The sequence below is a fragment of the Nycticebus coucang genome, chromosome 21 (genome assembly GCF_027406575.1).
Source record: "Nycticebus coucang isolate mNycCou1 chromosome 21, mNycCou1.pri, whole genome shotgun sequence".
NCBI lineage: Eukaryota > Metazoa > Chordata > Mammalia > Primates > Lorisidae > Nycticebus > Nycticebus coucang.
Genome location: NC_069800.1, coordinates 35,602,796 through 35,630,255, shown reverse-complemented (window position 1 = coordinate 35,630,255; position 27,460 = coordinate 35,602,796). Strand labels below are relative to the sequence as shown.

Below are 27,460 nucleotides of genomic sequence, written 5' to 3'. Positions count from 1 at the left end.
TTTCCTTATTCCAAATAGTTTTCTTCTAGACATTTATAGTTTCCTTCTTGTGTGTGTATATATGTGTGTACTCAAATTTTTGATTCATCCAGAATTTATTCTGATGCACAGTATTAGCTATGGAACTGTTATTCCCCCCGAATAGCTGACTAGTTGTCCCAATACCACTTAGTTAAATAATCTGTTTTTTCTTCACTGATTGGAAATGCCACCTTTATTTTATACTGAATTCAGATACTTATTCAGCTACTTACGTGAGTATTTAGGGGCAATTTTTTTTTTTTTTTCAGTTTTGCTTTATTTTTAAGAGATAGGGTCTCACTCTGTTGCCCAGGTTGGAGTTCAATAGTGGGATCCTAACTCACTATAACCTCAAGTTCCTGGGCTGAAGTGATCCTCCTTCCTTAGCCTCCTCCCAAGTACCTAGGACTCCAGGCACATGCCATCATGTTTGGCTTATTTTTTTGTTGAGGTAGAGTCTCACTATATTGCCTAGGCTGATCTCAAACTACTGGGCTCAAGGAACTGTCTTGCCTTGGCCTCCCAAAGTGCTAGGATTACAGATGTGAGCCAATTCACCTGGCCTCATCGTATGTGAATTTTCTGTTGATCTTTTTCTTTTTTTTTTCAACCCTCCCTCCACCCTAACCTCCCCCCTCTCTTCCCCTTCCTTGGCCCTTTCCTCATAGTCTTGTGCTATAGTTGGGTTATAGCCTTCATGTGACAGCTATAATTTAGCTTCATAGTAGGGCTGAGTACATTGGATACTTTTTCTTCCATTCCTGAGATGCTTTACTAAGAAGAATATGTTCCAGCTCCATCCATGTAAACACAAAAGAGGTAAAGTCTCCATTTTTCTTTAAGGCTGCATAATATTCCATGGTATACATGTACCACAATTTGCTAGTCCATTCGTGGGTCAATGGGCACTTGGGCTTCTTCCATGACTTAGCAATTAGGAATTGGGCAGCAATAAACATCCTGGTACAGATGTCTTTGTTATATTGTGATTTCTGGTCTTCTGGGTATAAACATAGTAAAGGAATTATAGGATCAAATGGCAGGTCTATTTTTAGGTCTCTAAGTATTCTCCAAACATCCTTGCAGAAGGAACGTATTAGTGTGCATTCCCACCAGCAGTGTAGAAGTGTGCCCTTTTCTCCACATCCACGCCAACATCTCTGGTTTTGGGATTTTGTTATGTGGGCTACTCTTAACATGGGTTAGGTGATATCTCAAAGTAGTTTTGATTTGCATTTCTCTGATGATTAAGGATGATGAGCTTTTTTTCATGTGTTTGTAGATCGTGCATCTGTCTTCTCTAGAGAAGTTTCTCTTCATGTCCCTTGCCCACCCTGAGATGGGGGTCACGTGTTCTTTTCTTGCTTATACATTTGAGTTCTCTGTGGATTCTGGTTATTAGACCTTTATCGGAGGTATAACCTGCAAATATTTTCTCCCATTCTGAGGGCTGTCTGCTTGTTTTACTCACTATGTTCTTGGCTGTGCAGAAGCTTTTTAGTTTGATCAGGTCCCAGTAGTGTATTTTTGATCCTGCTTTAATTGCCTGGGGAGTCCTCCTCATAAAATATTCATCCAGGCGGATTCCTTCGAGAGTTTTCCCTGCACTTTCTTCAAGTATTTTTATAGTTTCATGTCTTAAGTTTAAATCTTTTATCCAGTGAGAGTCTATCTTAGTTAATACTGATGGGTGTGGGTCCAGTTTCAATCTTCTTCAGGTTGCCAGCCCAGTTCACCCAGCACCATTTGTTAAATAGGGAATCTTTTCCCCCACTGAATGTTTTTAATTAGGCTTGTCAAAGATCAAGTAAGGGGATCGGCGGCGCCTGTGGCTCAGCGGGTAGGGCGCCGGTCCCATATGCCGGAGGTGGCGGGTTCAAACCCAGCCCCGGCCAAATTAAAAAAAAAAAAAAAAGATCAAGTAAGGGTAAGTAGCTGGATCCATCTCTTGGTTCTCTGTCCTGTTCCAGACATCTACTTCTCTGTTTTTGTGCCAATACCATGCTGTTTTGATCACTATCTCAGGTCTGGTAGCGTGATTCCTCCTGCTGTGTTTTTACTGAGGAGTAATGTTTTAGCTATTCGAGGTTTTTTCTGATTCCATATAAAATGAAGTATTATTTTTTCAAGATCTTTAAAATATGACAATGGAGCTTTAATAGGAATTGCATTAAAATTATATATTACTTTGGGCAGTATGGACATTTTAACAATGTTGATTCTTCCCAGCCATGAGCATGGTATGTTCTTCCATTTGTTAACATCATCAGCTATTTCTTTTCTTAATGTTTCATAGTTCTCTTTGTAGAGATCTTTCACGTCCTTTGTTAGATATACTCCCCAAAATTTCATCTTCTTTGGCACTACTGTGAAAGGAATAGAGTCCTTGACTGTTTTTTCGTCTTGCTTATTATTGGTATATATAAAGTCTACAGATTTATGGGTGTTGATTTTGTAGCCTGAGACATTGCTATATTCCTTGATCACTTCTCAAAGTTTTGTAGTAGAATCCCTAGTGTTTTCCAGATATACGATCATATCATCTGCAAAGAGCGAAAGTTTGATCTCTTCTGACCCTATGTGGATGCCCTTGATCGCCTTTTCTTCCCTAATTGCAATGGCTAAATCTTCCATTACAATGTTAAAGAGCAGTGGAGACAATGGGCAATCTTGCCTGGTTCCTGATCTAAGTGGAAATGATTTCAATTTAGCTCCATTCAATATGATATTGTCTATGGGTTTGCTGTAGATGGCCTCTATTAGTTTAAGAAATGTCTCTTCTGGGGCAGCGCCTGTGGCTCAAGGAGTAGGGCGCTGGTCCCATATGCCAGAGGTGGTGGGTTCAAACCCAGCCCTGGCCAAAAACCACAAAAAAAAAAAAAGAAAGAAAGAAATGTCTCTTCTTATACCAATTTTCTTAAGTGTTCTGATCATGAAGGGATGCTGGATATTATCAAAAGCTTTTTCTGCATCAATTGAAAGAATCATATGGTCCTTATTTTTTAGTTTGTTTATGTGCTGAATTACATTTATAGATTTACATATATTGAACCAGCCTTAGACCCGGGGATAAATCCCACTTGGTCATGGTGTGTAATTTTTTTGATGTGTTGTTGGATTCTGTTTGTTAGGATCTTATTGAGTATTTTAGCATCAATATTCATTAGTGATATTGGTCTATAATTTTCTTTTCTTGTTGGGTCTTTCCCCCGTTTGGGGATCAAGGTGATGTTTGCTTTGTAGAATGTGTTGGGTAATATTCCTTCTTTTTCTAATTTTGGAAGAGGTTTAGTAATACAGGTACTAGTTCTTCTTTAAAGGTTTGGTAGAATTCTGACGTAAAGCCATCTGGTCCTGGGCTTTTCTTTTTAGAGAGATTTTGTATAGTTGACGCTATTTCAGAACTTGATATAGGCCTGTTCAACATTTCCACTTCATTCTGGCTAAGTCTTGGTAGGTGGCATACTTCCAGGTGGTATTGGTCGGTTTCTTTCAGATTTTCGTATTTCTGAGAGTAGAGTTCCTTGTAGTAATCATTAAGGATTTTTTGAATTTCTGAGGGGTCTGTTATTTCATTGTTACCATTTTTGATTGATGAAATTAGAGATTGTACTCTCTTTTTTCTGGTTAGGTTGGCCAAAAGTTTATCTATTTTATTGATCTTTTAAAACCCAAACTTTTGGATTTATTGATCTGTTGTATAATTCTTTTGTTTTCAATTTCATTTAATTCTGCTCTGATTTTGGTTATTTCTTTTGTTCTGCTGGATTTGGGGTTGGAGTGTTCTTCCTTTTCCAGTTGCTTGAGATGTCCCTTTAAGTTATTAACTTCCTCTCTTTCCGTTTTCTTGAGGAAGGCTTGCAGTGCTATAAATTTTCCTCTTAGGAGTGCCTTTGCAGTATCCCAGAGGTTCTGGTAATTCGTGTCTTGATTGTTGTTTTGTTCCAAAAATTTGGTGATTTCCTTTTTTATTTTTTTGTTGAGCCAGAGTTCTACCCTATGCCCTGAGCAGAGGCCAATGGCATCGTAGCTCACTGCAACTTCAGACTCCGGAATCTGCTGCCTCAGCCTCAGAAGCCGCTGGGATTACAGGCGCTCGTCTCGGCGCCCAGCTGGGTTTTTCCATTTTTTTCCATGAGTCGGGGTCTCACTCTCACTCAGACAAGCTTCAAACTCCTGAGCTCAAGCAATCCTCCCTCCTCAGCCTCCCACAGTGCTGGGATTACAGGCGTGAGCCACCACGCCTAGCTGGTGATTTCCTTCTTAATCTTGTCTATAACCCATCTATCCTTCAGCAAAAGGTTGTTTAGCTTCCATGTTTTTTGTTTTTAATGAATTTTTTTTTTTTTTTTTTTTTGTGGCTTTTGGCTGGGGCTAGGTTTGAACCCACCACCTCCGGCATATGGGACCGGTGCCCTACTGCTTGAACCACAGGCACCGTCCCAGCTTCCATGTTTTTGCATAGGTATGCAGGTTCCTGTTGTTATTGAGTTCAACTTTTATTCCATGATGGTCTGAGAAGATGCAAGGAATAATTTCTATTTTTTTAAATTTGCTGAGGTTAGATTTGTGGCCTAGGATGTGGTCAATTTTGGAGTGTGTTTTGTGGGCTGATGAGAAGAATGTGTATTCAGTTTTGTTGGGACGAAATGTTCTGTAGTTGTCTGTTAAGTCCAGATGTTGAATGGTTAAGTTTAAATCTAAAATTTCTTTACTTAGCTTCTTTTTGGAGGATCTATTCAGCACTGCTAAAGGGATGTTAAAATCTCCAACTACTATGAAACTGGAGGAAATCAAATTGCTCATATCTGTTAGAGTTTCTCTTATAAGTTGAGGTGCATTCTGGTTGGGTGCATAAATATTAATAATTGAGATCTCATCATATTGAGTATTACCTTTAACAAATATGAAGTGTCCGTCCTTATCCTTCCTTATTTCGGTTAGTTTAAAGCCTATTGCGTCTGCGAATAGGATTGCAACGCCTGCTTTTTTCTGCTTTCCATTTGCCTGGAGTATAGATGACCATCTCTTCACCTTGAGTCTATATTTGTCTTTTAATGTAAGGTGAGATTCTTGTATGCAGCAGATATCTGGCTTGAGTTTTTGTATTCAGTCAGCCAACCTGTGCCTCTTTAGAGGACAATTTAAACCATTCACATTAATCGAGAATATTGATAAGCCTTTCGAGAGTCCGGTGGACATTTTTAATCCTTTTGCGACTGTGGAAGTTGGAATTTGATCAAAATTTTCTGGGTGGGTTTACTTTTGTGGTGGAGGATTATGCTGGTCTTTATAGAGGATAGGTCTGAGAATATCCTGGAGAGCTGGTTTAGTTATGGCAAATTTCTTCAACATGTGAATGTCATTAAAGTATTTAATTTCTCTGTCATAAATGAAATTCAGTTTAGCTGGGTACAGGATCCTGGGTTGAAAGTTATTTTGTTTTTGGAGATTAAAAGTTGATGACCGTCGTCTTCTAGCTTGAAAGGGTTCAGCAGAGAGATCTGCAGTTATTCTAATATCCTTGCCCTTGTAGGTTATGGTTTTCTTTCGTCTTGCTGCTTTCAGAATTTTCTCCTTCATATTAACTTCAGTGAAATTGATTATGATGTGTCTGGGGGATGTCTTATTTGCATTGAGTCGTGCTGAAGTTCTGAAACTGCTATCTGAATTTCAGAATCTCTTGGCATGTCTGGAAAATTCTCCTTCATAATCTCATGGAGAAGAGACTCTGTGCCTTGTGAAGCCACTTCATCACTTTCAGGGATTCCTATAAGACAAATACTGGTATTCTTCGAATTATCTCAGAGCTCTCTGAGAGAGTGATCTGTTTTTGCCCTTCACTTCTCTTCCTCTTTGAGAGTTTGGGAGCGTTCAAAAGCTTTGTCTTCAATGTCAGAAGTCCTTTCTTCTGCTTGCTCCATTGTGTTACTGAGGGATTCTACTGTGTTTCTCAGATCTTTGAGGGCTGCAACTTATTGTCTCAATGTGTCAAAATCTTTGGTCATTTGGTCTTGGAATTTGTTGAATTCTTGAGATATCTTTTGGGTTACTCCTTGGAATTCTAGTTCGATCTCATTTACTATCCAGATTCTGAATTCAATTTCTGACATCTCAGCTATTTGTTTGTGCATGGGATCTTGTACTTTGTGTGCCGCATTGATCCTTGGGGGAGTTGATCTGCTCTGATTATTCATATTGCCAGAGTTTTTCTGTTGATTTCACCTCATGATTGTATTTCACCATTGCCTCTGGCCGTCCTCAAGGTTGGGGAGGTGTCTCTCCAAGATTAGACCCCAGCAGGATCACTTGTGTTGTTGCTGGATCTTTGTAGGGAGTAACCCTGTGTAGTTCCTCTGGGGCTGCCCCAGCCAGGGAGTTCTGGTTGTGGAAGCAGCTCCGGAGTGTGACACACCCGGATCCAGTAACAGGGCGGGAGGTGGTGCGCACGGTTCTGGGAGTGCCTGGCACCTAGTGACTTTGGCACATAGAGACCAAGGCTCCAGCAGTCTCTGGCCAGGAGAAGGGCTGTGTGCAGAGGCAGGGAGGGCTCCAGAGTGCACATGGCTACCAGTATCCCTGGTTAGACGAGCGGGCCAGTGTGGAGGCAGGGAGGGTACAGGAGGGAGAACACAGGGTTGCGCGGCTCCTGCAGTTCCTGGTCAGAGCATGCAGAGGCCCAGCGGGCTCAGGTCGTAGGTCAGGGTTCCTGGTGCAGCTCTTATGGAGGTCTGGGTGGCGCCAAGCCAGGAGTTTGAGGTTACTATGAGCTGTGACACCATGGTACTCTACCCAGAGCAACAGCCTGAGGTTCCAGTGTGCCAAAACTGGTCTCACTCTGCCCCTGAGGGTTAAGACTGTAAGGCAGCTCAGTCCCTGCCTTTAGGCTGCTCAGTCACTAGGTTACTGGCTCCCGCACAATCCTTGCTCTGTGACCCTGAGGGCCAAGCTTGCCAGGGCAGTTCTCTCACAATGGCTCCCTGCGGCCTACAGCCGAACACTATTAGCTCCGTCTGGCTCAGTCTGGGGCCCTAGACACTGTCCAAAGTTCTCCACACTCTTGCTCAAGCTCTTCTCAAGGCAGTTCAACTGAGTACCAAGTCCAAAAACACCGAAACAGTTCACAGGTAGGGCCTTTCCGGTTTGCAGTCTCACTGATGCTTGTACTTACAGCTGTTGGCGGGATTAGGTCGATCGAACACATGCAACCACTTGCCAGTTTTCCACTGTTTTTGTTCTCCTCTTGGAGTCCAGAAGTCCCTTTGCTGGCTCCCTATATCCTCAGAGGGATGATTATAGGCAGATCCCACCAGCCAGAGATGCCTAGAATCTTATCTCCCCAGACTCATCGTGCCCAGTTGCAGGTAAGCTGTTGGGGGGTTAGTTTTTATGTCCTAACAGCCTATCAGCATTTGAAGATACTGGTACTTGGTATCCTCTTAAGGAAAATTTGCCTCCAAATTTTAATCTGGAAAGTCAATGGTTGATGGCAGGCCTGGATTCCTCTTCACGTGGGTCTTTTCATAGGCTGCCTCATACTGCCTGAGAATACCGGGTGCTATAGGCCTAAAATAAAGGTACCTTGAGAAAGGTTTTGTCAGGTCCAGCCTCTTTGCAGGCTACTGTCCTAGTTCTTTGGCTCTTTGCTTGAGAAAATCACAAACAGAGCCAGGGCAATTCCACACAAACAGCTTTTACTGCAGAAAAGAAGGGAGCTATACAAAGTGAAAATACATTCCAGGGAGAGCTTTGTTGATCTTTTTCTCTGTTGTTATAGAAAACCCTAGTGTTCTAATAATTATACCTTGGTAAAATATTGTATATCTGATAAGGTGAGTCATGTTGTCGTTAATATTATTCATAATTTTGCTAGCAATTTTGATCATTTTTCCTTATAAATATTAGAATCAGTTTCCCTAGCTGGAAAACAAATTTTTATTGCTTATGTTAAAGGTATAGATGGGCGGCGCCTGTGGCTCAGTCGGTAAGGCCCGGCCCCATATACTGAGGGTGGCAGGTTCAAACCCAGCCCCAACTGAACTGCAAACCAAAAAATAGCTGGGCGTTGTGGCGGGCGCCTGTAGTCCCAGCTACTCGGGAGGCTGAGGAAAGAGAATCGCTTCAGCCCAGGAGTTGGAGGTTGCTGTGAGCTGTGTGATGCCACAGCACTCTACTGAGGGCCATGAAGTGAGACTCTGTCTCTACAAAAAAAAAAGGTATAGATGAACAGGAAGAATGACATCTTTAAGATGCTGACTCTTCCTGTCCAAGAATACGATATATTCCATTTACACAAGTCCTATTTTTAAAAACATCTTTTGTTTTTGTTAGTATAAATTGAATATTATGTCTTCTTGGCTGATGTTGGAGATATGAAAGTTATTGACTTTTGTAGATATATTTTATGACTGTATTAAAACTCTCAGTGTTTGAAGTAATTTCCTTCGAGAATTATCTTCAAATCATCTTATCTGCAAATATCTTCTAAATTTTTAGGCCTTTTTCTTTCTGCTATTTAATTGCATTGGTAAGTATTCCCAGAACAAAGTTAGGGAGCAGAGGTAAAAGCAGATAGTATTGGCTTTTTTACCTGAAGCTAAAGGAGACATTTTCAGTAGTTTTCCATCATACATGAACCTGACTCCTGGATTGAGAGAAATGTATTTTGTCATATTCAGGATATATCAATTTATTTCTGTTTTAATGAGCATTTATGTCAAGAATGAATGAGCAAGATCTCTGCATTTTTTTCTTTTGATTTGTTATGGTCAATTCTACAAATAGATTTAAAATGTTTATATTGCCTGTATTCTGGCAAAAGCAACTACTTGCTCATGTCTGTTATCATTCTTATAATGAATGATTGCACTCTGTTTGATATTATTTCATTTAGCACTTTTTACTGTTGATATTTGCGAGCTATTTCTATTTGCTATTTTGGATAAGTTTTAGTTTTTAGTGTTTTGTTTTTCTTGAAAATAATTTGAAAGTTTACATAGAAAACTGCGTTTCATTTATGTTTTCAAATTTTGAATGAACTTGAAGAAAAGTTATCTCATGATTGTTTAATTTCCTACATTGCTGTGAATATTTTTAATTTCATATATTTTATATTTTTTTTGTTTTGGTTGACTAACCATTTGTCTGTTTCATGGTTTGTTGCTTTTGTCTTCCAAAGAACTGCTATTATATATTTATTCAGTTGTTTTTCAGTTTTCTTTTTTTTTTCCTTTTTTTTTTAGAGACAGAGTCTCATTATGTCACCCTCAGTAGAGTGCTGTGACATCACAGCTCACAGCAACCTCAAACTCTTGGGCTTAAGTGATTCTCTTGCCTCAACCTCCCAACTAGCTGGGACTACAGGCGCCCACCAAAATGCCCAGCTATTTTGTTGTTGTTGTTATAGTTGTCATTGTTGTATAGCAGGCCTGGACTAGGTTCGAACCTGCCAGCCCCTGCGTATGTGGCTGGCACCCTAACCACTGAGCTACAGGTTAGGGTAGTTTTCTATTTCATTGACTACTTTTTTATTCTTATTCTTTCTTTTTTAGATTTATTTTGCACTTTCAAAAATATTTTTGCATTGAATGATTGTTTTCATTCTTTCCAGTTAGTGAACATTTTATGCTGTGAATTTTGCATAAGCATGGCTGTGGGCACGTTCCATAGGTGTTCTGGTAGGTAGTTGTATTAGTGTGCAGTCTAAGTTGCTCTGACAAAGATAAACCAACTTGACTTAAGACCAAAGTGTCTTTCTCTTCCTAGTCACATTCCAGAGATAGGCAGGAGACTTTATCTCATTACAGACCACCTTCCTTTTTCTCTGGAAGCCCTGCCATCCTAACAATATTGCCTTTATGTGCTTGCTAGAGATGGTTCGTCATCACTGGGTTCTAGTTCCAGCCTCTGGAAAGGAAGAACAAAAGGAATGGGAATAATTTCTTTTCCAAAGAATGTGACATGGAAGTTACCTGCTTTTTTTTGTTTTTTTTTTGAGACAGAGTCTCATTTTGTCCCCCTCAGTAGAGTGCCTTGGCATCACAGCTTCCAGAACCTCCAGCTCTTGGGCTTAGGTGATTCTCTTGCCTCAGCCTCCTGAGCAGCTGGGACCACTGGTGCCCACCACAATGCCCAGCTTTTTTTTTTCCTGTGTTGCAGTTTGGCCAGACCAAGTTTGAACCCACCACCCTGGGTATGTGTGGCCAGCGCCCTACTCACTGAGTGACATGCACTGCCCACCCACATTGCTTTTGCTCACCTCCAATTCCATTGGCTGGAATTCATCATGTAATTAATACATAGCATAAAGGAGCCTCAGAAATATGACCTCTAGCTTGGCAGTCTTGTGTCCAGCTAAAAAACAGGCATTCTGAATCAAAGGCAAAAAGAGGAAGAGACTAATACTAGGAGAGAGATAGCAGGTTCTGCACAAAAGTGTTTTCAACATCATTATTATTTTAAGTATTTTTCGATTTTGGCTTTTATGTTAATTTTCAAGTGTTTTCTTACTTTGTTAATTTCTAAGTTTATTGTATTATGATAAAAGAATATTGTACTGTTTGTATTATTGGGAATTTATAAGGGCTTGTGAATATTCCACAGGCTTTTGAAAAGAAGGTTTTCTCTGTTCATGTAGAGTTTGGGATATACTAGTTAAATTTTATTACCTCTTATCATTTAGGTCTTTTATATCCTTACTTAGTTTTGCCCTCTTATATTTTAATGGACCCAGAACCACAAAGTCCTCTAAGATCACATGTTATTTCTCTTTACATTCTTGTACTTTTAGTGAATATTGATCGTTCATTGTTTGTGTACTCAGGGAGAAAGCCAGACACTGATTAAAGTTTATTTAATCTGGGCGATCTTATTTCCTGGTTGTTGGAGTATACCTCATTTCTAGCTCCCACATTATATGTATATACATGAAGGAAAGTATCCTATTCTTGGAGCTTGTTCAGTTTTGCCCTAAATCGAACAGTAATGTTCTTCTTTAACCTGAGTGTTTCTGTTTTTCACTTATTACACAGGTAATTCTGACTCAAAGGACAGAAGAGGTGAGCCACTCACCTTATATTATATCTGTTGTCTCTTTTACACAGTGTACATCATTCATCTGTGTTTCCTTTGCTCGCAGTCTGTAGTAACCTTGTGCATCTGTGGCTGTGTTGTTTGTTACTTTCCCTTAAGTTGATTCCATATTAACTTCATAAGAAAGAGCAGTACAAGTAAGTACTGTATGTAATATATTTTAAAATGTAGAGTATGGAATCTAACTAAGCTATCATGTATTTTGACAAGTAATAAAATAACGATTAACATATCTTACTTTGTCCTGTCACCTTATTATTAGCCTTAATAGATATCAGGCTGTAACTTTTATACCATAGGTTATTTATGATTTCTAGGCCACAAGTACATTTGACTGTTCTGGCTTTGCATTGTCTTTCTCTTAGTCTGTAAAACGTTGACTCTTTGTGGCTTTATATGGATTTTATGGATTTTCAGCCCTCTAGTGTAAAGTTCCTGTAGCCTGAGATGCTGTGTCTGTGGTTGAAGATAGACTGCTGAATCTCTGGTCATCATAAAGCAAGAAGACATGGATACTCTTGTGCATAAGTGTGGCTCATTTTGCCTAAGATAACAATAAGGATGCCATCAAAGAGCATGAGAGAAAGAGAGAGATCATCCAACATTCTAAGAAATGATTATTACATTTGAGTTTGGAAAATATTACTCTGTGAAGCGTTTTTTCATCATGATTTTCTATTTTATCAAATCAGATATTTTGAGATGTTTTGTCTGACTCCATTATTTAATTAAGTAATGGAACATTTGGAGGCTTATGAAGTCCTACTAATTAGGGAGCATTTGAGTTATAAAAGTGGATACTCGGTAATGTCCATCTGCCACTCTTATTTGGTGAGGAATGGTGATAGGTTACCATACTGTGTACAGATTTCTCACTTTCCTAAACTCAGCAACTAAGCATAGGATTAATGCAGTGTCCTTGCCATTCAGATTTATTTACCAGACTCTTACCATCAAATAAGTAGAACTTAAAAGGTTTATATTTCAATAGATACTTATGTTTGCTCCCTAAAACTGCTCTTTTAACCAGTCTTACAAAAAAATCAAAAGTCAAAGTGGTAGACCTCCCCATTTTCCTTATTGTTTGTAGTTGTCACCTCTCCTAGTGGTCATAAACAGTTCTGAGATGTTCCTTGCCTTTCTGGTACCTCATTCATTCATTCAGGACCTTTCCTGACCACCCATCTTAAATAGAACCCCCTATTCTCTTTTTCATTTTGTCTTATTTTTCTTCATGCCACTTATCACTACTTCACTGCCTGTATTAATATATTTCTTATTTATTGTCCTGTTTCCTATTCCTATTTATTATCCTGTCTCCTATGCCTATAGGCAGAGAATTTTGCTTTGTTTACTGCTCCGTTCTCAGGATCTGCTTGGGACAAGTAGTCACTTAGTCTGTATATTGAATGAAAGAATAAATATTGAGCTCAGGGATATTGGCAGGGGGAGGTCTTGAATCTTGGCTTCAGAATTTATCATTTAGTAGACACATAACATTGACCTTAATCCAATGTGATAATGGTTGTAGCAGACTAGGTACATAATATTATGGAAGTAGCAATTAACTTCCATAACTTAAGGGGAGCAATAAGAGAAGGATTTAACCAAAAAGGTGATATCTGAGCTAGAATTGTGTAAGAGAAGGTGGCAATTACATTCTAGATTAGAGGTTGGCAAACTTTTGCTATGAAGGGCCAGATAATGAATAATTTCAGTTTGTAACTATAGGTATACTTGTGCACACACTCTCTCTATCCTCTCCTAATCCCAAAGCAACCATAGGTGATGTATAAATTAACCAACATTGCTGTCTTCCAATAGAATTTTATTTACAAAAACAGGCAGTGGGCTAGATTTGGACTGTAGTTTTGCCTGCCCCTATTCCAGACAAAGACCTGCTTGAGCCTAGGAAGCTGGTCTGAGGTTCTCTGCTAGCGTGTGAGCTTCTGGATGCCAAGGCCAATTCTTTTCCTTTCATATCAGGCACTTTGCAAATGTGTCTTCTTTTGAATCTCCCATTAACTCCGAGAAATGGAAAGTGCTATTATATTTACATTTTGTAAATCATTCTAAGAGATTTACTGCACACTACTAGTGAATAAATAATAGAAATTTGAACTCCCGGGTCTATCAAACCCTGTAGCCCCATATCTCTGAAAATGGCTTTCTTTTGATGCTGATAAGAAAATTTGGCTAGATTAACTTTAGGGTCAAAATCCTAAGAACTTTTTAGAAAGTACACCATTGGTTCCTAGCAATGATGTTTTAGATAAGCAATCATAAGTGAATCTGATTCTTCTCTGTAGTCAGACTTTCTTCCACTGAACATTTTTAAGTGGCCTGTGGTTGGTTGGTTGATTTCAACCCAAAATTTCAGAAGGTTTTCAGGATGCATCTAATTAAAGATCTTTTTTTCCATATTACTCCTCCAACTAGATGGTTTCTTTTGGCTTGATAACTCAGGGAACTTTCTTGTGTTATTTCTTTCCCTCCTTTCTTACTGGTTTCTTCTTTGAGATGTCTATTGGGTAGATATTGGATCTCCTAGATCTATCCAGATGTTTCTTTTTTCTTCTCTCTTAATTTCATATCTTATTGCTCTGTGTCCTGGGAGCTTCCATGATTTGCTCTTTCATATTACTAATTTAGTTTTCAGTTATGTCTGTTCTCCTGTTCAGCCTTTCTAATGAGATTTTCCTCTCTAATCTTTTTGTTGTTTCCTAAGAACTCTTCCTTAATACTCAGATTGCTCCTTTTTAAAAAGTGGCTTTAAAAAAATCAATATAGGCAGTGCCTGTGGCTCAGTGAGTGGGGTGTCGGCCCCATATACCAAGGGTGGTGGGTTCAGACCCGGCCCCAGCCAAAGTGCAACAACAAAAACCGACCCAGGCCTGCCCAAAAACAATGACAACTACAACAAAAAAATAGGCAGGCGTTGTGGCAGGCTCCCATAGACCCAGCTACTCAGGAGGCTGAGGCAGGAGACCCACCTAAGCCCAAGAGCTGGAAGTTGCTATGATGCCACGGCACTCTACCGAGGGTGACAAAGGAGACTCTGTCTCTGAAAAAAAAAAAAACAACAACAACAATATAGCATCCTCTTGTACAAATTAACAATATATTTTTAAAAGATTTATTCTCTTTCTGGTGGCACCTGTGGCTCAGTGAGTAGGGCGCCGGCCCCATATACCGAGGGTGGTGGGTTCAAACCCAGTCCCAGCTGAACTGCAACCAAAAAATAGCCGGGCGTTGTGGCGAGCTCCTGTAGTCCCAGCTGCTTGGGAGGCTGAGGCAGGAGAATCGTGAAAGCCCAAGAGCTGGAGGTTGCTGTGAGTCCTGTGATGGCATGGCACTCTACCGAGGGTGGTAAAGTGAGACTCTGTCTCTACAAAAAAAAAAAAAAAAAAATTATTCTCTTTCTTATCTCTGTTTCCCAGGGCTACTATTGTCTCCTCCTTATTTATGAAGGTCACCTGTAGGGCTCTGGTTGCCCTTTGCCCTATAGCATTGAGTGGCCTGGAATGTGCAACACAGTAGATGTCCCTTCAGGAGGACAAACAGAAATATATATCCTAAACCAGCTGTTCACTGATGGTCCAGGAAATTGGGACAAGACACAGATATCCTCTAGACAAGCTGCCTTTTCTTTTCCCCTTCTTCCTCTCCTGTGGCTGTAGTTACCTCAGGCACTAACTATGTTCTTTTTCTATCTTTAGGGCCCACCCAGGAAACCCTCTGTAGGCCTTGTGTATCTAGAAATCACATATAATGGGTAGACTCACTCTAGTGCCAATTTTAACGGAACAAAAAAGACATTTATAAGACAATCCGAGGAATTTAAACAGTAACTGAAAAATATTAGCTGATATTAAGGAATTGATGTTATTTAATACTTTTAAAATGGAATAATGATATTATGGTTCCATTAGTGGTGCATACTGACGTAGTTATAATTGAAATGATGTGTCTCAGATTCGCTTCAAAATAATCCAGGGAGGGGAAGGGTAGATATAGACCAGTCATACTGGACCAGGGGCAATTTCCCCCACAAAGGGCATTTAGCATTGTTTGGAGATACTTTTTGTCATCACAATTGACATCTAGTAGTTAGAGGCAAAGGATGTTGTTAAACATTGTACAATGCACACAACAGAGCCACACAACAGAGAATTATCTAGCCCAAAATGTCATTAGTGTGAGTTTGAGAAAATATATATGCAGCTTTTAGTTTGCCCCTCCTCCTTCCCTTCCCCCCTCCCCCCAAATAAAAAGAAAGTCCTCACTGTGCTCTATGACAAACTCCCTACTCTTGTTTTTCTGAGTCTGGATGGAAAACCCCAGCTTGTCCTTTGGCATGTGGGTATACTGGCCTTGGGTTGGCAGGCCTTTGTTTAAATACCATCCTGGTGTCCCAAGGTCCACTTTCATCCCCAGTCCCCGCTGACTCTGAGCTTGAGGCCCAAACAGGTAAAACTAGTACTTAGTTTTCAGCTGGAGGTTCTCGGGCACGGATTGACCTCTTGGGCAGCCAAATCCCATCTGTTTTGTCTTCCAGAAATCTGACATTTCTGGTCTATAGATACCAACCTTTCCTGCCATTCACATATGCTGTTTATTCATTACTATTTTTATATTCTATCATTTCCATGTGCTTTGAGGAACAGAAAGGAGTAAATTTAAGGATTCAACCCCACTGTCTTAAGTCAGATGTCTCTAATTACCTTCTTATTATACTTGATACACTTCCCTCTGTGATTGGAATTTAACAGAAATATTTAGTGTTAAATCACTAATTCTTTTGTTCATTCACTCAACATAATCCATTATTTATTTAGTGCTTACTATGTGTGAAACCCTGTGCTAGGTTTTAGATATATAGTGAGAAACAAAGCAGATATGTAATCCGTGCCCTTGTGAGTTTATTGTATAAAGGAGGGATACTCATTAATTAGCTAGAGTCAAATAAATATACAGGGTGGCCATAAAGTTTGTGTGCAATTTAAAATAGTTATTTTAAATAGTTTATGGCCACCTGTATAGTTGGAACATGTGAGATGTATTATCAAGGGAAGTAATAGGGTGCTTGCTCTATGAGAATAATATAGAAAATAATAGGTAACATTGACTGAGTACACCACGTGTGCTTGTTACTCTGCCAAGAACTCTACATGGATGAACTCATTTAATATTCAGAATGACTTATTTTAGAGATGAGGAAATAGAGATGTATGATCCTAATTTATTATTAGAACATTAGAGAAGACCTCTCAGAAAAGTAACACATTTTTATCTATTTTTTTGTTTGTTTGTTTTTAGTTAATTTATTTTTTTGAGTCAGTCTTAACTCTGTCGCCCTCAGTAGAGTGCCATGGCATCTTAGCTCACAGCAACCTCAAACTTTTTTTTTTTTTTTTAGTATGCAAAATATTTATTTTTATGAATAATTGTCACTAATACAGTAGAAACTGATATAATTATAAAAGATATAAAAAAAAAAGAATGTTAGCATTCAATAGAAATTAAAACCTGAGCTGAAGGCTGATCAGAATGTCTGAAACTGGCACCGTTCTGATGGAAGTTGAGAGACACGTTTGCTAGATTTCTCAAATTCATGAAATGAAGAAAAAGTTAAATTTCAAAGGAGCTACAATTCTCTGACTCTTAGATTAAGTCACTTGTTGACAAACATTTATGATAAGCAGGGTTATCTAAAGCTCACAGTCTTGAAGGCAGAGAGATGTGTAAATTACAGATTTTTTAATTAGCAAGAAGGCAAGCTGAAATTTTGTTGGTAAAATATGCTTTGCTTATTCATGTGGATCTAAAAGTCTGGCTCAGTTTGTCAGAGCACAAGAGAATGTCAGAGGTCAAGGACATGAGGATGGATCCATGTCCATTCATCCCAACTCCTGGAAAACAAATGACACAAAATCAAAGAACAGTATTAGTAGGAATAAAAGACTTGAGGTCTAATTCAGTTCTCACTTTGGATTCTGTAGTATCTCTTACTAAAAAAGATGGTGAAAACAAAACTTCTTACTCCTTTAATTAATAACTATAAGGGAAGAAACAAAAGAAAGCTAACACAGAGTGATGGACCTTGTAGATTAAAAATCTGTGAACTTGAATACATTTTGATATGTTGAATCTGAGTCATACTAATAAACCAATGGCTAATATACGACAAAACTTTACAAAGTTAAAATTTCATCTGTTGCAGAACTTCAAAACTAATGGAATTAATGTCTTTTCCCTTTTATTTCATTATTCTTTCTGCAGAATGTCCTAAAATCATCAGCATGCCTGTACTTTTCACAAATATGTTTATACAACATGATGGTTTTTGTCAAAATGATGCAGGAAGCAATTTCAAATGAGGTCAAGGATCTTGTACTCTTTCAAAACATGTTTTTAGTTCTTTGTGCTCCATGTCACATAAAAAAGAAATGAGGGCAGCTAGACTCATGTGGTTTCTTTTAGCCCAATGTCATTAATTCTCAATGTCTCCATACAAGGGAGGATCCAGTATTTAAGTGCTCTACTATAAAGCATCTTCAATTCTAAAAGAAATTGCTTTTATTTTTTACTACTTTTTAAAAAGAGGGCTGGTCTTAGCGGAGACGAGCCACCAACTTCCTTCCTGTACCAACTCTCCAAGAGGGTATGTGAGTTTTTGCCCTGGTATTTTTACCCCAGGTTTTACGAGGCTTCTCTTTTTTGTGCACCTTTGTGTGCTGTCTCAGATGAGAGCTCTGGCTGAAGCATTTGCCACAATCACTGCACTGGTAAGGTTTCTCCCCAGTGTGGGTTCTCTGATGTTGAATAAGGTGGGAACTGTGGCTGAAACATTGGCCACATTCATCACACTGATAGGGTTTTTCTCCGGTATGAATCCTCTGGTGCTGAATGAGATTGGAGTTCTGTTTAAATCTTTCTCCACACTCATCACATATATATGGCTTTTCCCCAGGATGGATCCGACGATGCTGAATGAGATTAGAACTTTGAAAGAAACTTTTCCCACAATCAGCACATTTATGGGATTTCTTTCCAGTATGAATCTTCTGGTGTTGAAAAAGAGTTGAACTCTGACTGAAGCTCTTTTCACATTCAGTACATTTATAGGGTTTGTCATCCAGGCTGCTTCTCAGTCTACTCAAGCCTGAGTCAAATTGAATAGTCATTCCCCATTTCAGCCACTCCCAGCCTGTTTTGCGCTTGTTCTCAGAGGCTCATCCTTGGCTTGAGCTTCGAGAAATACCTCCTTTATTTTTTCCTAACTTCATGGTGAATAGTCAGATGTACTTGTAAACGAATCCACTGTCTTCTAAACCAATGTTCTGTTTCCGAGAGCTACACAGTTCAGAATTTTTTGCCGTGCGGGGCCAGCCACCGCCCTGGCTCCTGGTTGCCACCTGCGCCGCCGGAAGTGCGGGCCGCGCCTCAACCTCAAACTTTTAGGCTTGAGCAATCCTCTTCTCTCAGCCTCCCAAGTAGCTGTGACTACAGACACCCACCACAACATCTGGCTAGTTTTTCTATTTTTGGTAGAGATGGGGTCTTGCTGTTGTGCAGTTGGTCTCGAACTCCTGAGCTCAAGCAATCTATGCACCTCAGCCTCCCAGAGTGCTAGGATTATAGGTGTGAGCCATAGTGCCCGGCCAGAAAAGTAACACATTTTTAAAAATGAGAACTGGACCTGAGTACCATGGCTGCAGCCAGTCCAGCTGCAAGTGATATATTTTACAGGTATACCTAAAACCCAAAATCTTGTCTTTTCTTATTGTTTATTGTCACCAGTGTAATTCTCTTACCTGGCCCCTGCCAATCCATTTCCACTAAGCAGACAACATGATCTCTAGGAAATCAAATCAGGTCATATCCCTCTCTTCTGTAAAACTTTCCAGTGGTTTCTCGCATTTGCAGAATGAAATTCAATCTCTTTACCCTGCTCTTTTACAGCCTCCCTCTGTTATATCCTAACTCTTTCCTCACTAAACTTCAGCCACTGGTGCCTGAAGTAGATAAGCATGTAGAAGAAATCAAGGGGATTTTTATTTGAGCAGCAGGCTAGATGAGTATGCTGGTTACTAAATGGTGAGGAAAAAGTTTTAACACAAAACCTTGGTGTTGCCTATGAAATTGAAAGTGGAGATGACAATAGGAAGTTGAGAGTCTGGAGCTCAGAAAAGAGGTCTGACGAAGCAATGCAAATGTGGAAATTACTAGCATGTCTTTTGTACTTATGGCCATCTATCTCATCGTATCAACTAGATAGAGCGTAGAAAAGAGTGCCAAGGACAGAGCCCTAAGGAATTCCCACATTTAGAGGTCTGGTGTTGGAAGAGGAACTACTAGCAAGAGATACTGAGATGCAACAGCCAAGAGATAGAAAGTGAGAAGGCTGCTCTGCAGTAGAAAGCAAGAGAAGAAAGTGCTTCAAAGAGGAAGGAGTTTTTGAAGCATAGCTTCACTACAAAAAAAGAGTGATCGACCAGTTTGAACACTCATTTTAAGATGAGAGCCACTTACCATAGTATGTTCAAAACTTGCCATCAACAAAGAAGCATGGTATAATGTCTCCCATCTCTTTGAAACAAACAAAAAACTGTCTACCTCATATCTCCCGCCAGCTGCCACTCTTTTCCTCTGTATCCCTTTATAGTAAAGTCTTCATGAAAGGAGTTAGTATCTTACTTTCTTCTCTATCTTTATTCACTCCATTTAGGCTTTTTCCCCCACTACTCAAAACACTCTTGAAAAGGGCTGGCATCTTGTCAAATCCTATAGCTGCCATCTTGTCAAATCCTATAGCTGCCATCTTGTCAAATCCAGTTGTTTTTTTTTTTTTTTTTTTACTTCTGTCCCTTCTTGCTGAATCTGTAGACATTATTTGACTGAGTTGATTACTCCTTCCTTGAAAAACCCTGTTCTCGGCTTCTGTGACACCAAATTCTGCCTGATTACCTCCCACCTCATGCTGCTGCTTATGAATCAGTTTAGCTGGTCTTTCAAAAGAGTATAAATCCAGTTATATCTCTCCTTTGTTCAGAGCCCTCCAATCACATGGAGTTTCTCATCACACTCGAAATTAAAGCTACACTCATTATCATGAACTACAAAGCCCTAGCTTTGCTAGTTCCTGCCCACCTCCCTGGCATCTCATGTCACTCTGGCCTTTGTACTGGTTCTTGGATATTAAGTACTAGCTTGTTTATGAACACTATGTCCTCCTTATAGAATGTAAGCTTTCTTTTACTTGTCTGCTTGATCACTTCTTCATTTACAGTATTTTGAATGGTGCCTGGCATACAATTGCTGGTTCATAAATATTTTTTGCTAAGTGTTGCTAAGAGGTTGAATCAGATGAGGGTGGAAATGCTTCCACTGGATTTGGCGATATGCCATTTGTTGGTTTCCTGGCTGAGCAGTTTAAACAGAGCACTGAGGGTGACAGAACAGATACTTAAGGAGAACCCAGAGGTAAGAAATTAGAGAAAACAAATTAGATGGCTCTTGTGAGAAGTCAGCTGAGAAGAGCAACATTTCCGAGGAAAACGTATCTTTGAGATGACAGAAATGGATATAATCCAGAGCATACGTGATAGAATTGGCCTTTACATGAAAGCAACATGTTCCCCTTTTCAGTAGGTAGAAAGATGGTGATGATAAATACAAACTCACACTGGTTGTGTAGTTCATAGGAGGTGGGGGTGAGAATGGAAGAAGTGAGTTGGCACCTGGTCAGTTGCATGAGAAACGAGGCTAGGCATTGGGTGAAAGAAAGCCAGGTCCTATGGGACAGTTGCCATGTCTCTGAGCTGGATGATGCTGTAGTTAGGGTCTTGACAAGATGTACCTGCATGAGCAGGATATATATAGAAGCACCCAGCAGTTTTTGATACATGGTGCCTAAAGTTCTAATGTCTGCTGTCTTAATCAGGAACAATATTCTCTGCATCAGGAAACCATTTGGGTTTATAATAGGAAAATTGTCTTTTCCGCCTCCTCTCCCATCTTCCTCTAGAGAAAGCCCATTGAGACTGGGAGAGAGTACAGTGTTGGCCTTGCACACCCAACCTAGTGTCAGGATTAGATGAGTTTGTGCCTTCAAATATTTGAGTACTTTTTATGTGCTAAGTACTGTTTTAAGCTCAAAGGGTGTAGCAATGAATGAAGTAAAGTCTTTGTCAGCAGAGAGTGTCAGAGATGAAGTGGGCATGTCGTCTTGGGCCCTGGACACCACTGCAGTAGCCCTAGGGGGCAGTGGGGAGTATACACTCACACTGTGTTATCCCTGTGTTTCCATGTCCTGCCATCTGCAGAAGCACTGCATGAGCCTGTTTTCCTCATCTGAGTGTCCCCTGTACAGCTGACTTGAGCCCTCCATTGCACAACATGGTAATGACTTACTCTGTTCTCTTGATTTCAGATGAGACGCCAATTATTGCAGTGATGGTGGCCCTGTCTTCTCTGCTAGTGATTGTGTTTATTATCATAGTTCTGTACATGTTAAGGTAAGCAAGTTAATACTTCTGCTTAGACAGTTTGAATACCCCAGTGTCTCAGTAAGCCCACACAGTCCAAAAGAACAATGAATAGGATAGAGGAGTAAAGACTCATGATAGTGCCAAGATTAAAATTCTACTTAGAAATGATTTAAAAGCTCTGTCTTCCTTAAGCCCTAGACCTTCCCCTGGGCTTCCATCTGTCCAAGCCCAGTCCAGTTCAACTGCAGTTCAATATAAAGCCCAGAATGGTGGTTTTTAAAGTTGGGATAAGAAGCTACAATCTGTTTTATTAGTAATACATGTTTCGGGTTCATCAGTTCTAGCCCTGTTGAAGCAACCACTAAAAAGGGCCTCAGTGAGATCACACACTCCACAAAAACTTACTTTATTTTTAGTTGGGGCTCTGTCCCCAAGCCCTTCTGGGACCCCTGACCTTGGCATGCTGAGCTGAACCATGTGAGTTACAGGATTCCTCTCTCTCACCTTCTTTCTTTTTTTTGTAGAGACAGAGTCTCACTGTACCGCCCTCAGGTAGAGTGCCGTGGCGTCACACAGCTCACAGCAACCTCTAACTCTTGGGCTTACGCGATTCTCTTGCCTCAGCCTCCCGAGCAGCTGGGACTACAGGCGCCCGCCACAATGCCCGGCTATTTTTTTGTTGCAGTTTGGCCGGGGCTGGGTTTGAACCCGCCACCCTCGGCATATGGGGCCGGTGCCCTACTCACTGAGCCACAGGTGCCGCCCATCTCTCACCTTCTTTCATCTCTAGACATTACTGCTCAAACAGTGAGCAGAAGCAAGGAAGGAAAACCTAAGGGAGAGATGAGGGTGGGACATTTATTTTTTTCCTGCTGAAGTTACTGCCCTAATAATTGGTTTACCTCTGCCTTACCTTCGGCTTATCAGACTGTTCTGTGCTCCCTCTTGTTCTTCTGTAGTGATAAAGAGGGGAACCTGGTGTATCCCCTACAATTTGGCATGTGTCCCCATCATTCTGCAGGAGACTTGTGGCCAGACCTGTGCCCACCCAATCTGAAGCTTTGGGCTTCTCCCTGGGACCCCGAGGCTGCACTGAAGAAATGCCAGCATCTTTTTGTTTGATATAGATCTTCCTGTCTCCCCCACTGTAGTCCACTTGCTCGCCCTTTCTCCACCTGGTTATAGCAGTGCTCTCCAGTGGGTGCTGGAACTGGGGCTTCACAGAGGAGCCATGCCAGCTAGAATATACTGTTGGTGTTACCTGGGGTAGATTCTAGTATGCTGAGGGTAAGCAGGAGCATCTTGAGGTATTCAGTCACCATAGCACGGAGCTGTCTCAGGATGTGTGTGACCTTTATCTGAAAGAGCCTGATTATTTGATGAAGGAGATTTAGAAAGGCTGTATTGATAAGTAGGAATATACAGCCAATGATTCGCCTCTTGCTCCTCTGCTTCATTTTTCACTATGAACATTTTCTCATTAGGTTTAAGAAATACAAACAAGCTGGGAGCCATTCCAATTCTTTCCGCTTATCCAATGGCCGCACTGAGGATGTGGGTAAGGCATCCCTTAATGGTACAGGGAACCCTCATGGGGAAGAAAATCAAGAAATTAGGGGTTTCCTCATCCTTTTAAAAGAACAAGGCTATAAAAAGAAAAATAAAACTTTTGAAGAAAACAGTCCTAGATCTTGGAGGCTTGATCCATGAAATAGAATCTCCAATTTAGTCTCCAGAAAAGGGGCTGGTGCCCAGGGAACCTACTGATCTCTTTCCCCCTTCTGCACTACAGAGCCCCAAAGTGTGCCACTTCTGGCCAGGTCCCCAAGCACCAACAGGAAGTACCCACCCCTGCCTGTAGACAAGCTGGAAGAGGAGATTAACCGGAGAATGGCTGATGACAATAAGCTCTTCAGAGAGGAATTTAATGTGAGTTCTTTGTTGAGGGCAATGTATCAGCTGGGAGGAAGGCGGACCTAAGGTCAGGCCTTTTGAGTTATAGGGTAGAAAACAGATTTCTGATGCTTAAGAAGTGAGAAATTTTTTACCAAATTAATTGGATTCTCTTCCAGTTTGATTATGGATGAGAAATGAAAAAAGATTTACCTCAATTTCCTAATCTACCCATCCATCCATCCATCCATCCATCCATCCATCCGTCATCATATCTGTTACTTCTTTTGTTTAAGCTTCTAATATTTGCCAAGTAATATTCTAATTGCCAGGAATATGATGGGAAGCAAAAATAGATCCAATCCCTACTCTCAAGGAGCTCACTGTCCAGGAGGGAAACACCACAAACAAGAACAAAAATAACTATAAGTCCAAACAGCAATACAGATATAACAGACTGGTGTATAGTTGTAGGATCCCATATTAGGAGATGGCCTTTTAGAATCTGGAGCAGGGCTTTCAGAGTATCTAAAGTGGGCCTTAGGAACAGCTCACTGTGGCAAATGAGAACCATGGCAGACTCAGAGACAGGTCTCACTTTGAGTATTCATATATTTTATAATTCCTATAGTAGAACATGTTTTTAAACCACCAGTTGGTGATCCCAGCCTACCAGTTCTAATCCCAGGTCAGGAGACCTTCTTTTTAATAAATATTGTTTTAATTGATACCTAATGATGGGCAAGGTGGTAGGGAAAGGTGAATGGAGGACATTCTAGACACTGGAAGTAGCAGGAGCAAATTGTCAGGAGTGAGGGTGGGTAAGGGAAGAGCACATTCAAAAAATGAAAGAAGGATTGTATGTAGCTAAAGGGCAGAGATTCAAGGGAATAGAAGGAGATGAAATAAAGAAGGTTGGCCAGATGATTGGTCTTAAGAGATTTTCATGAGAAATGTTGGAAAGCCAAGGACCAACCAGATTTGTATTTTGGAAAGATGACTCTGGACTTCTGTATGGAGACCTATGGAGAGATCAGAAGAGTCCCAGGAAGTAGAGTTAGTGCTGTAGCAGTTGTTAAGATCAGAAGCACTAGGCTGGGTTCAGAGGCTCACTACTGTAATGTTAACACTCTAGGAAACCTGGTTGGGTAGATTACTTGTGCTCAGAAGTTCGAGACCAGCCTGAGCAAGAGCAAGCCCTCCATTTCTACAAAAAATAGAAAAACTAGCCGGGCATGGTGGTGGGTGCCTATAGTCCCAGGTACCCAGGAGGCTGAGGCAAGAGGATTGTCCTAGCTGGCCCAAGAGATTGAGGTTGCTGTGAACTATGATGACACCACAGCAACAGAATGAATCACAAAAAAAAAAAAGGGGCGGCGCCTGTGGCTCAGTTGGTAGGGCGCTGGCCCCATATGCCAAGGGTGACGGGTTCAAACCCGGCCCCGGCCAAACTGCAACCAAAAAATAGCCGGGCGTTGTGGCGGGCGCCTGTAGTCCCAGCTACTCGGGAGGCTGAGGCAAGAGAATTGCTTAAGCCCAGGAGTTGGAGGTTGCTGTGAGCTGTGTGAGGCCACGGCACTCTACCGAGGGCCATAAAGTGAGACTCTGTCTCTACAAAAAAAAAAAAAAAAAAGATCAGAAGTGCTGGCAGATTGATCTAAAATGGTAATGATTAGAAAGAGGGGAGTGGATTTCAGAACATAGAGGAGCAATTCCAGAGTTGGTTAATTCATTATTGCTAAGCTATCTGTTTCCTTTATACCTTTCCACTAAGCCATTGCCAGCTTGTCTTGTAGGCTGTTTTTTCTCATGATGCCACAATCGCTGTCCCAGTTCTAGGCATCACATTAAGCTCTAACAAGGTGCAGTGGGAAAAGGATAATCATTTCTTCCTTTTATTAGGAATATTTCCCCAGAAGCTTCTGGAGACCTCCCTTATCACAAGCAAAGGAGAAATAGGGCTTACTGGGACCAATCCAGATTATTGTTCCTGGATTGTATAGGGGATAGATGGACAACTCTGAAGACTAGAAGCTCTGACAAAGGAAGAATAGTTACTGGGTAGGTAACTGCTCTGCGACTGGAGGGCTTAGAGAAGTGGAGAGTTATGTGGTCAGATGTACTTTTTGAGAAAATCACTACTATATGGAGAATAGATGGAAAGGGGAAAAACGAGTTGAAGCAGGAGACCATTTACCAGGCAAAAGTTAATAGAATACTTTGGACCCTTTTTTCTGGCTGCTGATATTTATTGATCAAGAACATTTATCACGAGCCGAGCCCGAGCCCAGTGCGAACGAGCGGCGGCCCGGCCCCGCGCCACCGCGGCCAGGCCGGGCATGGAGGAGGAGTGCCGGGTGCTCTCCATCCAGAGCCACGTCGTCCACGGCTACGTGGGCAACCAGGCGGCCACGTTCCCTCTGCAGGTGCTGAGGTTTGAGATCGACGCAGTGAACTCTGTCCAGTTTTCCAACCACACAGGCTATGCACACTGGAAGGGTCAGGTGCTGAAAGCTGATGAGCTCCACGAGCTGTACGAAGGTCTGAGGCTGAACAGCGTGAACAAGTATGACTACGTGCTCACAGGTTACGCGAGGGACAAGTCATTCCTGGCCATGGTGGTGGACATCGTGCAAGAGCTGAAGCAGCAAAACCCCAGGCTCGTGTATGTGTGTGATCCAGTCATGGGTGACAAGTGGAACGGTGAAGGCTCATTGTACGTCCCGGAGGACCTCCTTCCAGTCTACAGAGAAAAGGTTGTGCCGGTTGCAGACATTATAACCCCCAACCAGTTTGAGGCTGAGTTACTGAGTGGCCAGAAGATCCGCAGCCAGGAAGAAGCATTGGCGGTGATGGACGTGCTGCACTCCATGGGCCCCAACACCGTGGTCATCACCAGCTCCGACCTGCCCTCCTCTCGGGGTAGCGACTACCTGATGGCGCTGGGCAGCCAGCCAAGGAGGAGACCTGACGGCTCCACAGTGACTGAACGCATCCAGATGGACATTCGCAAAGTAGACGCTGTCTTTGTGGGCACCGGGGACCTCTTTGCCGCCATGCTCCTGGCGTGGACACACAAACACCCCAACAATCTAAAAATGGCCTGTGAGAAGACCCTGTCAGCCATGCACCATGTTCTACAGAGGACCATTCGGTGTGCAAAAGCCCAGGCTGGGGAAGGACTGAAGCCCAGCTCGGCCCAGCTGGAGCTGAGGATGGTCCAGAGCAAAAAGGACATCCAGGACCCAGAGCTCGTCATCCAGGCCACGGTGCTGTGAGGGTCCAGCACACACACCCGAAATGCACAACGTGTCGATGTCTCCATTTGTGTCCTTGTGAACAAATGTAACGTCTGCCTTAGAGCTATGACCGAAACTTGATATTTTTTTCATTCATGAGTGTCCGGCATCAACTGGTCTTCATCGTGAAAATGTGCCAGTCACGCTTTGTGAAAAACAACAAAGCAGTCACAGCAATTTGTGATTTGAAGACTCACTCCCCTCCCCCAGGCTCCTGGGTTTTGGGGAGACCCGTCCCTGTCTGCCATCTCAGGGGCAGTGTCCTACATGAGAGGATAGGCAGGCGAGGCCAGTGCGCCACCAGGGAACCTTGTGATGGCCGCTGGCTGCCACTGCCCACAGAAGCCCTATCCCCAGTGGGCTGTGTCTGCATCTCCGAGAATTGGGGTGTTAGCCATTGGCGTCTGGAAGAATTATGCCAAATATCTTCATTGTCATTCTGATCTTACTCTTTGTTCCTGCATCAGAATTTTTGTTTCTTAATTTGCTGCTCTCTAGGATGCTGGGCGTTTCTGTCTTATGCTGTCATTTGACCATAACCTTGCTCTGACTTACACAGGTGCTGCGGTAGCCTTGATGGGACCCTTTCAGGGTCCAGGAAAGTCAGCGTGGTCCTCAGGCCTCCCAGACACCCACAGCACCTCCTAGGCACAGGGGCACCTT

At 41.5% G+C, this 27,460-nt stretch overlaps 2 protein-coding genes across 9 annotated transcripts in view; both read left to right on the top strand.

Moving 5' to 3' along the window:
• The window catches only part of PTPRA (protein tyrosine phosphatase receptor type A), a 203,475-nt gene that overhangs the window by 131,284 nt on the left and 44,731 nt on the right, over window positions 1–27,460 (top strand). For 6 of the 8 annotated variants that reach the window (XM_053574772.1, XM_053574765.1, XM_053574770.1 and 3 more), the window contains 4 exons: window positions 11,052–11,078; window positions 21,548–21,632; window positions 23,090–23,163; window positions 23,398–23,534. In XM_053574772.1, the coding sequence (XP_053430747.1) occupies window positions 11,052–11,078; window positions 21,548–21,632; window positions 23,090–23,163; window positions 23,398–23,534 (323 nt within the window). Of the gene's footprint in view, window positions 1–11,051; window positions 11,079–21,547; window positions 21,633–23,089; window positions 23,164–23,397; window positions 23,535–27,460 lie in introns of those variants that run through there. The other 2 variants (XM_053574769.1, XM_053574773.1) reach the window with 2 other exon arrangements.
• Window positions 25,773–26,971, top strand: LOC128574112 (pyridoxal kinase-like). The gene has a single exon (XM_053574797.1). It carries the CDS (start codon window positions 25,838–25,840, stop codon window positions 26,774–26,776), a length of 939 nt encoding a protein of 312 aa, XP_053430772.1. The 5' UTR covers window positions 25,773–25,837; the 3' UTR covers window positions 26,777–26,971.

Excerpts from the sequence above, each read along its gene's own strand:
- LOC128574112 (XM_053574797.1), top strand. The coding sequence starts at position 25,838 with ATGGAGGAGGAGTGCCGGGTGCTCTCCATCCAGAGCCACGTCGTCCAC.